Source organism: Mercenaria mercenaria, chromosome 17, assembly GCF_021730395.1.
Source record: "Mercenaria mercenaria strain notata chromosome 17, MADL_Memer_1, whole genome shotgun sequence".
NCBI lineage: Eukaryota > Metazoa > Mollusca > Bivalvia > Venerida > Veneridae > Mercenaria > Mercenaria mercenaria.
The window spans coordinates 3261284-3274024 of NC_069377.1; the positions used below are offsets into that span (position 1 = coordinate 3261284).

General features: G+C 35.1%; 1 protein-coding gene across 1 annotated transcript in view; it reads right to left on the reverse strand.

Annotated features, from left to right (window-relative positions):
- The window catches only part of LOC123537458 (low-density lipoprotein receptor-related protein 6-like), a 41032-nt gene that overhangs the window by 11438 nt on the left and 16853 nt on the right, over window positions 1-12741 (reverse strand). The window contains exons 10-18 of the mRNA XM_053528790.1: window positions 10357-10462; window positions 8842-8998; window positions 8565-8696; window positions 7571-7801; window positions 6594-6771; window positions 6024-6154; window positions 2136-2304; window positions 408-529; window positions 148-279 (exon numbers count right to left, since the gene is read on the reverse strand). Of these exons, the coding sequence (XP_053384765.1) occupies window positions 148-279; window positions 408-529; window positions 2136-2304; window positions 6024-6154; window positions 6594-6771; window positions 7571-7801; window positions 8565-8696; window positions 8842-8998; window positions 10357-10462 (1358 nt within the window). The remainder of the gene's footprint in view (window positions 1-147; window positions 280-407; window positions 530-2135; window positions 2305-6023; window positions 6155-6593; window positions 6772-7570; window positions 7802-8564; window positions 8697-8841; window positions 8999-10356; window positions 10463-12741) is intronic.

Sequence of the window (12741 nt, forward strand, 5' to 3'; positions counted from 1 at the left end):
TTGGATACGGTTGCTTTTTCAATAAACGTTGGTAATAATAGCTATGAATGGAAGATATAGGATTTAGGTTCATATTCATCTCAAAGGTAAATCACAGACCAGAAAACAGGTGCAAGTATCCCATGCTCAAACCAACAATATACTTACTATTGGAACAAGTCCTGTCGTCCAGTTTAAGTGGCATATTCCCTCTGCAAGCACATCTCTTGCCAGTGTTGGTTGGGAGACATATTGAGCTACAGTCTCCAAGCCCACCACGAGCTCGGCAAGCTTGGTTCACTGAAGATTTAAAATAGTAAATATTATCTCTGTTTGCAATTTTATCACCTTGATAATGAATAAAGGACAAAGTAATTTTTTTTCACAAAACTGACTTCTTTGCGAAAGCAATGGTAAAGATATATTACCTGGTTGTATATTCATATCTGAACTTCTGTGCAAAGCCATTGTGTCAATTTTTCCAAGTCCAGGGCTTTGAGCTATTATGGTCCTGATATCGGGTTTCGTCAAGTTTATTCGAACAACATGGCTGTGAAGAAAGTGATAAAAGTAGAGACTTTTTCGGAAACAAAATATCGAAGATAAAATAGCATTATGAAAGTACGGAGTAAATGTACGTTGTGAAATGGTAATAATGAGAACAGGGAGAACTTTTCTGAAAACAAACCTTACAGAGGGTTATTAGACTTGGGATAAAAAACGCTCTTGAAACTGTAAACTAAACTTATACTATAAACTAGTCACCATAATGAAAAATAGGAAACTTGCAGACCGTTTCAGATAAAATACAACCAGAGGACAACAAAGATGAAAAATGTTGAAAGATAAAGATATGTGCATTGAAAGTGAGAAAAGGAAGACTACTTTGCAAACAAAATTACACAGAATCACTAGAGAACAAAATGTGTAATACAGCATTTCGTAACATGGTCAATAAACTGTGAGGAGGATTTAGAAAATGAAAGTATTCTTTGAAAACAAGACTGAAAAGGAATCACCAGAGTATTAAATAAGTGTTATATTATCTTATTTGGTTATACTATGAAATAGTCGATTAACTGTGAAAGAGAGAAAGAAAAGAATAGACAACATTGAAAAAAGTGTCACAGAAAATCACCTGAGAATAAATTGAGCTCTATGGTATTTGAAACGAAATTACACCATGAAATAGCCAATAACCAAAGAGACAGAGTGAGAAAATGATAGACTTCTTTGAAAACAAAAATACAAATAACCATAGGAGAACAAAAAATATATGTTTGAAGCAACCCGTCTGAAATATTTTTCCATTACAGCTTCTTTTTGTTGTGGGCCTACTATGTAAATGCGTGGCTCTGGGGCTGTGTTTTTGGTGCTGTGTGCTTCCGAGAAATCTACCGTTACCTATTATCTTTTGATAAAATTACGTCATGTTATGGCCAATGCACTGCAAAGAAAGTGAGAATACGGTAAAATTGCTTTGACAAAAAATCTTGTAGAGGATATCAGGGTGAAAATATATTGATATATAAATACCTTTTGCTATACAATTGGCATTTCACGTCGTCATATTACTTTTTAGAGAAGTTGTGATTAAAAGACGTGTAAAAAACAATGTGCAATCTCAGATCTGTTTATCTATGTGAGTTAGTTTAGTATGTATGTTTGTCTTTTGTATGTGAGTGTCTGCTCTGCTTTGGTTTACGTTGTAGGTCGGCTGTGATTCAGGAACGTAGCATTCTCTTTTGAATATTCATCCTTGTTCCACTTTCCCCTTCAAACCCCCAACCCCCTTCTACCAGCTACCAATTCCTCCCCCTTTTTCTATATTTTGCATAAAATTAAAATGTTCTTGTTCGATTTTTGAAGCAATCCGTCTATATTTTTTCCGTTACGGCTTTTTTGTGGACGTACTTTGCAAATGCGTGGTGCTGGGGCTGTGTTTGTGGTGCTATGTGCCTCCGTAAAATCTACCCTTACCTATTATCTTTTGTCAGTTAATAGTAAAAACTGTTCTAAAGTTTTGCAAGAGCCAGCCATTCAATAAGCATTTTATTGCACGACATCATACTTTTCAAAGTGTTTTTTTCCAATCAGAATTGTATTGTTGATAAGAATATCCCTTTTGTTCGAGTATTTAAGAACGTCATACTTACTCGTTCCTGTAGGCAGAATAATACAGATAAGTTCCATCTGTAACCAGGTCTTTGATTTCCTCTTGTTTCCGTGAATCTGTCTCATTAACTATTGTCAAGCATTCTTCACCATCAAGATTACAACGTTGTATAGTATCGTGGGTGGCATCTGACCAGTACAGATGATCACCTGAATAGCGATACAAGCTTAACCTATCAGTGACAGTATATATAAGCTAATATATTGTAACGTGCTGCAGGTTTGTGGTTAGTTTCACTAGCCGATAAGTTAATATAATTAACCCGGTACAGTTAAAAAACTTCTCAATTTGTGACGGAGTGTTTAACGACTCCGAAATAACGATTTATTCATGGTGAACTTATGATTGTTTGAAAATGTACAATGGAAACAATAATTAAAACACGCTATTTTTATGTGGGTAAGCCTCAGATAACTTGCTGAGGTACTGAGCAATAAGTAAAGATGATAGTTGCGAATTATATATTTACCATGGTACGCGTATAATTTTATGCTTGCACACTTTATTCTGAGTGCTTGTATATTTACAGATATGCATGCAAATATGGACGTGCACGAGTAAATTAATATATAAGCATGTACCTACATATATGTATTTACATTTGCACATACATTTTTATTGATGTTTGATGTAGTGGGAATGAAATAAAGCCATTACTGAAATACAGTTTTGACGTTGGCGTCGTTTGAAGACGAATTCACTTGGTCTATTATAGATATGCTAGTATAAAAATAGAGATGTATGGCACACAGTTGCCTGGGTTCGCCATTATAGCTTCCTAGATATAAAAGTATCGCTTCAACCTTGGTGACTGAACAACAGATTGTCACTTTATTTACCCTAGAATCACGTGTAACGGTTTAGTTAAGCACTATGTTGAGCTGTGGCTGTATGTATACTACAGCAATAATTAATATGTCGCGGGATGTCAGATACTGACGGGATGCGACTGTTAGAGATGAAGACTATCAGGCTTGAGATAAGGAGTAGAAATTAGGGTTAGAAATACTTAGTATGCATTTTGTGAACATGCAAGTCGTAGATGAATAAAAGAAACATGAAAGTACATGTTGCTTCGACCGACAAGTTGTCAAAAATGAGCTGATTACAATTAGTTAACGACATAACGATATGTAGCTATTAAGTAGTGGACATTTTGTCATAGTGCAAATGAACAGTTTACAAATGAGTTGACAAAAATTTAATGAGTTCATAACAAAAGCGATATGTCATAGAATTAAGTTGCAAAGGACACTTTGTTACATTGGGGATGAGGAGATGACACTACATAAGGTTGATGAACAATGTGCATGGAACTTGTTCAATGATTACAAATGAGCTAGTGACAAATGAGCAAATGACACTGCGTTATGTTAATGAACACAATGTTCTCCTTCCTTCCAATGAGCTGATTACAAATGAGCAAATGACATTGTGTTACGTTGATGAACACAATGTCCTCTTGCAAATGAGCTGTTGACAAATGAGCGAATGACATTGCGTTATGTTGATGAACACAATGTTTTCTTAAAAATAAGCCGAATACATATGTCTCGACAGTTACGGTTTGCAGTCAGAGCTGTGTGACAGTATGTAGGGAGATATGAACTAGCTATCTCGTTATCGGAAACACAGCATTTGATATGGGTGCTCTGATACCAAAAACAAAATGTTCAGTGCACAATGAAATGCTATTACACTGTGTTAAAAGACGAGGACAAGATGTTCTGATGAAGAATGCTCGACTGACGTATCGACATGTTGAAACAAACGAGCATTCTTACTAAGGCAAAAAAGTAATTGTTTAACTGATGTATCGATATTTCTATTATTTGGCTCTTAGTTTATTAATTGATGTTGCTTGTTGAAAATATTAGGAAAGAATGGGTGTTTTAGCCGTCAGCATACAAGATGTAAGGATGTGAGTTATTATGACAAGTCGCAAATGATACGTTTTAAAATAATGAACTGAATGATGCTAGTATTTGTTGCAGAACAAGACGTTTGAGCACTATCCAGGGAAAGATGCTCAATGAACAAAACGCTCGGACAATATGTCGATTCGGACAATATGTCCGTCAAACAAAATGTTGAATCAAGATGTCTGGACAATATGTCTGTTGAACAAAATGTTTGATGAACAAAGTGTTTGAACAAATATGTCAGGACAAAATGTTTGATGATCAAAGTGTTTGAACAGTATGTCAGGACAAAATGTCTGTTTAACAAAATGTTTGACGAACAAAGGATTGGGACAAAATGTTCTATGAACAAAATGATTGGTGGACAAAGCGTTCGAACAATATGTCAATCAAGACAAAAAGTCTGTTGAACAAAATGTTTAGACAACATGTTGGGACAAAAAATACAGAGACAAACTTTCTGATGATGAAACACCGCGTGCTTGACAAAACGCTAGATCAGAATGCACTACAAACAAATTGGCCTATGACAAGATGTTCTATGGACGATCTGTTAGGACAGAATGACTGGTGGACAAAATGTTCTACTCAAAAGATGTTTCTGGAGAACAAGTGGTTTATCTTGGGCATATATTTTATGTTTTCAATTAGATGTTGATCGTTTGATGTGTTAAGTAAGAAAGATCCGGAGTAACAGCGAGTCTAGCTATTTATGGGGAAAGTTCATGACCTTTCATGAATAATTGATTACTAAGGCTGTCTAGGTTTGTTGGCGCTTGATGTGTATTGAAAATCTATTATGAAAGCGTCTCGGTAATGATGAGAGCGCCCTCTGCAGACTGAATGAAATACCGTTTTTAGGAAGAACGATTCTGATTAGCTTTAGATTTAGCAACGATTGTTTTGATTGGTTGTTGGTCTTTCTGATTCCCCGAATGAAGCTCATAGCAAAATACTGTGGGTGGGGTAATTCCCGCATGAAAAAAAAACAAACATTAACAACAGCGATTGGAAAGTGTTTGAAGGTTGTTTATTAGGTACTGAAACATCTACCTTCGCAATGTTCTTGATCAGATCGATCCATTTATTAGCACATAACGGTGTCTTAATAGACAAACAGGCTGTCGGTAGTTTCAGTGCATAAGTACGATGAAAAAAGGGAAGTAAACAAACAATCGGAAGGGGAAAAAATCATCACAATATACATACAGTACAAGATGCACACCCTTTCTCTAATATAAGCAGTCCTCTATTATAGGGTAACCGTGTATAGGCTCAACAATGCTTAATGAAAAGAAATGATAACAAAAGACAGACTTAGGCGACATTTACGGCCAACACACGTCATATAAAAACAACTGTTGTAAATATAACCATACGTTGCAGCCAAAGGTTCCGGTCACAGGCTGCAGCCATTGGTTGCAGTCACAGGCTGCAGCCATTTGTTGCAGCCACATGTTGCAGCCATTGGTTGCAGCCAAGCAAACAATGAATAATTTCAGGTCCATTATTAGCTGCAGTTTAGATAGACATGTAAAACATCTCATGTCATATCAGAAATAAAAACACTATTACTTTAGACTATGAACTTTTAACACTTAAACACATGATTTATTTAATCACTAATTATTTAATAATTATACAATCTGACATCTAGAACAATGCTTGTAGTATAATTCAGTTGAAAGCCGATTTTGAGGTTGCCGTAATTCGTCTTTAAGAGATGCCCGCTACAGATGTGTTTTGCTATACTGCCTCGTGCAATTAGACATGACATACGCATTTAATTTACATTTTTAGAGTACAGAGCAAATTAGGTCGCATTTTCTCGCAGTTTTATTCATTTATGATTTAATTTTAAAATCCGTCAGTAAGCTACAACTGAAACTAAAACTAGCCTGCTATTATGCCCCATAAAGTGCATTGTTTTGAAGTAGTATACATACGGGTAAAGTCAATGGCTAAACCGTCTGGGTTAGTGACATTGTCCCCGACTATAATCTTCAGTTCATTTGTCCCATCCATATTTGCACGTGCTATGTAGGATATAGCGTGAAGTACTATGTAAAACATCCAGCTGAAAAAGTTCATATTTATAATATCTGCATATGTCTTTATAGTCAACACTTCTTTTTTACCAGGAAAGAAATATAGGAATATTGAAACACAATTCCACTAACTAAAGAATAATTGTGTTTTATCTGCTAACTCCTCGATGTAATACAAAAGTAACAAAATGCTCAGTAAAAGTCTTGCTTTTAATAAAGAGCGAGTTTTATTATAGGGAAAGCAAATTATAAGAAAGTAACATTGTTTTTCTGTTACCTCAAGAAATAAGATTGTCCAATAATTAGTCGTTTCGTTGTGACAGTTTCAAAATTAGTTATTGAACAAAATAGAAATAACTTTTTAAACATCAATTCATAATGCCCTAGCTTGTATATTATTAATCAAAAAAGTAATATACTATAACTATATTCTTGACACTTAACATAACAGATGCAACGGCAACATACCCTTTCCCTGGATGAACAACAATGTCTCCAAGTGTCTCTTTAGTAATATCCCGCTTTAGCCAAATATTTACTCCAGAAGGTGTCAGTAAGCCAATATGAGAATGGGAATGAGATGTAGTTGTGTAATACAGGTTTCCAGTTGTCAAGTCCTTGTCCATTCGGTAAGGAAAGGAATTACCTATGAACACAGAAGATCAAAATAATTGTTTTGAGTTGGTATAAGAAGCGATTTGATGTCTGGTGGCACAAATATTGTTTGTGAAATCGATTAAATTGTTGAATTTAATGGCCGAACTGATCAAATTAATTACATACTTAACTGGAATTGACGACACAAATTTTCATGTTGCACATTTTAAAGATTAAGCAAGCTTTAGCTTCATTTGTTCGTTGCGATTCGAATTCTATATATTTCTCGTGAATTTAAAGATAATCAGGTAGAGATTCGCCGGAAAATAGTTATAGGTATTTCCTTCTTGCCAAACTACGCAATGATAGTGTTTTTATCTTGTCTTAGCCACATTACCTTCGTGCCATTGTATTATAGTAAACCTAATTTTTTTGATGTTTTGTATTGCCTATAGACAGACCTTCAAGACAGGATAGTCTGAAAGGAAGTGGAAGGCTGGAAATGCTGATAAAAAAAGATGCTATACATTGTTTTACATACAAAATAGTAGGAGACATCATTCAATCCTCAACGCTTTCAAATTATTTAATGTATAAATACGGATAAAACATCGAGCGTCACCTTACAACGCTTTATTTTTATTTGTACCCTATTCATAAGAACTACTAGGCAATGATAATTACTATATTATATAGATTTTAAAGAAAATACCAATGTATTTCTTTCTTTCAAAATAATTGTACATACGTGACAAGTGTTCACCTGTATAGAACATAGGGCTTCTGTACGCAATCTAGCGACATGGAATGAAAGGAAATGAAAGAAGCAAAACAAACTGAATAATTACCTAAATCACCGATTATCTTTTGATCACTGCCGTCCAATTCTGAGCTGAAAATCTCACTCCTGAAGTATTCTGACCATATAATTCTCTTTGAGTTCGAATCAAAATAAACCCCCATGTAGGCGGTATGTTCTCTGTTCATTATCGAATTAATTTCATTTGTTTGTAGATCAATCTGACGTAAAGCATTATGGGTCCAGTCTGACACTAAAATAAAGTTGTCCTTGACAACATCTGAAAAGAACAAAGTAATCTTAAGACGTATTGAATTGAGCTCAGATTCATGAACAAACATATAATAGGGTTATTATAACAGTAGCTTGATCTGGGATGCAGTATTCGGCTCGAGTGGAATTTGCCAGATCGGATCTCACGAGGCGCGCAAGCACTTGCAAAATCCACGAGATGCCATCGTGAAATTATTACGCCCGACGTTGACAGCCCATCGTGCATAAATAGTGTTAAAACACGCTTTTGCTATAAACTAATTTTATATTCGATTACGTCTTGTCCGTAGGCGATTTCGGCATTCTACGGTTGTTATGGAAAGCCTTTTACAGTTCTGGTCGAAGGATGCCGAAATAACATATGACGTCACGTAATTGGACTGAAATTTCTGATTGTCATTCGGGAGCCATTACCATAATGTAAAGCAGTAATGGTCCATTTTGAAACTAAATAAAGTTGTCCACAAAATAAAGTTGGCAGCATCTAAAAGAGAAAAGGTGATTCGAAGCTTGGGTTTGGCCTTTGATTTTTATTGAAAGTATATACCTGTATTGATAGACAGTTGATATGAAAAAATAGATTTTAACGCCACGTACTGAAATTTAACAGTCAGTCCTTTAGATGAGATTCAGGAACTGTAATTAATGTAACCATAGTGATGTGATATTGTAAACAAAATCAAATAAATTCAAGCAGAAATACCTTCATCCTTTGTCTTATCATCGGCTTGATCTATTAAGATCGACCTCTTTTTTTTACAACTGATTACCTGAACGACAGCTGACTTTGTCAGGGTCAAGCTTAAAGCCAATACTACATTCACAAACTTTGACCATCATATCACCAGTATATTTAGGTATGCAGATCTGTTCACAGCCGCCATTCATATATGCGCATGGACCTGCAAATGACAATATCCTAGTTTATCTTTTAATGTTAAATACATTGACGAAACCAGACAGACAAGCCGCGTTTGTAGATTTTTACACGTTCCAAAATTTCAGTAGCGTTCGTTGTCCGCCTTTTTTATTTTTGCTGTAACTTACTTGCTGTTTCAGGCAGATATGGTTTTATATCCAGCACCTTCATGTCAACAAATGGCGACGTGGTATTAAAAGTGTGATTATTCTGAGTTGCCCCATTGTATATGGAATTCCAGATATTACCGTATAAAGGGTGAATGTAAATCCAAGCTAAATATTTCTGAAATTAAAGAAGAACCAAACTGTTTTGTTTAGATGAATTGCAGGACAACTTTCTACTTTATTAAAGAATATCAATAGTCTATTTAAGGAGAGAGTTTCAAAAGGCTTGGCTTTCTACTCAATCCTTCATGCTGTAATTATGTGGCATTTCATGTTGTAAATATAAATTACTAAAACATTGTATAACCATTATCTATTTGTTTGTCATACATTGAACAAAATGTTGTGTCAAAACAGCTCTTAACTTCATTCTAGTAGTTTATCAAAAGTAACAAAATAAGACCAGAAAAAAAATAATTGCTGGATTTTATTAGAATTTAAAGAAGCGTTAGTTGCATTTTCAATAAATAAGAAAGGAATATGGACAGAAGGATTTAATATATTGAACATGCATAATTTCCCTTGTATTGTCTAAATGACGTTTCTTTTATGTAGTATAAAATCTAGCAATTAAAGAGATATCATTGTTCAAAATACACATAATTTATTTTTTATAAAAGCTATGTGCCTGAGTGCATTTTTTATATTTTGGATAAAAAAAAACAGCAATGATGAGATGTAATTGTTAAAAAAACTCGATTTATTAAAAATATGATGAAAACACTGTTGTATCTTATTAGTTTGCTTTAAAATTCATTCAAACATCTTTCATAGGGAAGTAGATATAATAGTTCTTGTTAAAAAAATAAAGAGTGATTTTAACAAGAATTATTAAATTCATCTTTTAAAAGTTTCATAGTTCTATGTCAAATTTATCTCAAGTTATGAAGCAGATATTGCCATATTTATGTATCCTATATAGTTAACACAAGAAATTTCTAAGGGCCATAACTCTAGTGTTACTTTGGCAATCTGACTGAAACTTGACTGACCGCAACACCTTATAGTGGTAAATATGTATATGAAGTTTTATTTAAATATTCCAAATAACTTCCTAGATATGGCTCCGGACGGAAAGACGCGTACGGACGGACGGACAACGCCAAAAATATATTTGTCGGTGGATAATAAGTCAAATTGATGAATTTATATTTTATACAGCTTATAAGTTGAAGTAACGTGACACATGTATAGGAGCAGGGAGTGAGTTAGTGAGGGCTGCCTACATCAGAAGTCGGGCCAACATACCGGTATGCTTATGTCATTACCCTATTTTCACAGAAAAAAAACGGACGCCTACTTTGAAAGAGTAAAGTAGATGAAACGAAAATTTTTATGTTAACAAGCGTTGTCTGTTGTTAATGGCTGTATGATACGTTTGGCCGGTTCTCCACATCCTATATCCCCCGCTACACAAACCTCTCCGCTTTTAAATTACTCGAGTTCGATTGCTAGATTCTAAAAGATATTACACACCTTATATTGGACAAGCAAATATGCCTTTTGGTCTTCTACACTTGAAATTTGCTCAGACCCATTTAGAGTCGTCCGGTGCAGAGTTCCGTTCGATAAAAAGTAAAATCTGAAATACAAGTACTTCTATCGGAGACTGAAATGAAATAAAATCCTAAGTTGTGTTCCCGTAAAATATCCGAAATGGAAATGCATTCCGTAGATATAATGCAAAATTAAATTGCACACGTTTCCATATTTGTACGTTCATCATCCATAAATATAACATGGCTTGTCACATAGCCTTTCATCTTATATGTCTGCATTGGAAAAAAGTGGAAATTTTCTTCAGTAATATAACAGATGTAACTTGAATCTTTACAGAATTAAATAAAAGATTTTTCGTTATTGATAAAATATGACAATAACTTATAAATCATCAGAGTCGGAAATGGCATCCATTATATCGTAAAACAGACGTATCTGGATAGTAGATATGATGATGTTTCTGCGATTATGAACCTTTCCTGCGGTGGTTGACAACCGTTCAGACTGTGAACCTTTTCTGCGGTCGTTGACAACCGTTCAGACTGTGAACCTTTCCTGCGGTGGTTGACAACCGTTCGGACTGTGAACCTTTCCTGCGGTGGTTGACAACCGTTCGGACTGTGAACCTTTCCTGTGGTGGTTGACAACCGTTCAGACTGTGAACCTTTCCTGCGGTGGTTGACAACCGATCAGACTGTGAACCTTTTCTGCGGTGGTTGACAACCGTTCAGACTGTGAACCTTTTCTGCGGTCGTTGACAACCGTTCAGACTGTGAACCTTTCCTATAGTCGTTGACAATCGTTCAGACTCTCCTTCTACCGCAGATAATTTCAATTTTTAGCAAAAGGGTCATGATGACCCTGAATCGCTCACCTGAGTAATATCAGCCATATCTTTAAAATGGCAAACTGATGCTAAAATATTAGGAAGTAGGTCAGTAGGTCACATTAATGGTCACTGAAAGTTTTAAGATCGTACTGCAAAAATTGTACATGTCATCTAAATCTTAAGACTGTATCTTAAAAAACAAGAAAGTAAGTCAATAGGTCAAGGTCAAAGTCAAGTGACCCCTAATCGCTTGGGGTCATCAAGTAATTTTAATTTAACAGTCTAGAAAATATAATCTGATAAGTTTGAAGTATTTAATTCTATATAATTCATATAACAAGTGACCGCAAAGAAGGGGCCTCTTTTCACCCCAGGGACATAATTTGAATAATCTAGTTTGCGATCCACTAGGCAAAGATAAATACCTGCTGATACATACATATTTACAAAGCCTGGGCTTTGAACTTTCAGACAAGAAGATTTTTATATTTTTCCACCATATGATCTATGGTAAAATTGGGACCCACAGGGTAGGACCTCTTTCAACCCCAGGGGCATAATTTGAACAATTCTGGTAGAGGACCAAAAGGTTATGCAACATACTAAATATTAAAAGCCTGAGCCTTGCAGTTTCAGGCAAGAAGTTTTTTTAAGTTTTCCCCTATACAAGAAATCAGGTCAGTACGTCACATTCATGGTCAATGAAAGTCAGCTTTCAGATCGATGTGCAAAACTGTACATGTCATCCAAATTTCAAGTCCGAATGTCGTAAACAATCATGAAAATATGATCATGGTATGTACTCACATTCAACGTCGTCAAAATGAAAGATTCATGATATTAAGATCTGTGTGCAAAACTGTACATGCATCCAAATGTCAAGCCTTTATCTTAAAAAACAAGAAAGAAGGTCAGAAGGTCACATTCGTGGTCACTTAAAGTCAGTTTTTAGATCGGTGTGCAAAACTGTACATGTCATCCAAATTTCAAGACTGTATCTTAAAATGCAAGAAAGTAGGTCAGTAGGTCACCTTCAATGTCACTGAAAATCAGTTTTCAGATCGATGTGCAAAACTGTACATGTCATCAAAATTTCAAGTCCGATTCTTAAACAACAAGAAAATAGATCAGTATGTCACATTCATCGTCATTGAAAGTCAGTATTAAGATCTGTGTGCAAAACTGTACATGACATCCAAATGTCAAGCCTTTATCTTAAAAAACAAGAAAGAAGGTCAGAAGGTCACATTCGTGGTCACTTAAAGTCAGCTTTTAGATCGGTGTGCAAAACTGTACATGTCATCTAAATTTCAAGACTGTATCTTAAAATGCAAGAAAGTAGGTCAGTAGGTCACCTTCAAGGTCACTGAAAATCAGTTTTCAGATCGATGTGCAAAACTATACATGTCATCCAAATTTCAAGGCCGATTCTTAAAAAACAAGAAAATAGGACAGTATGTCACATTCATGGTCATTGAATGTCAGTATTAAGATCTGTGTTCTAAACTGTACTCGTCATCCAAATTTCAAGG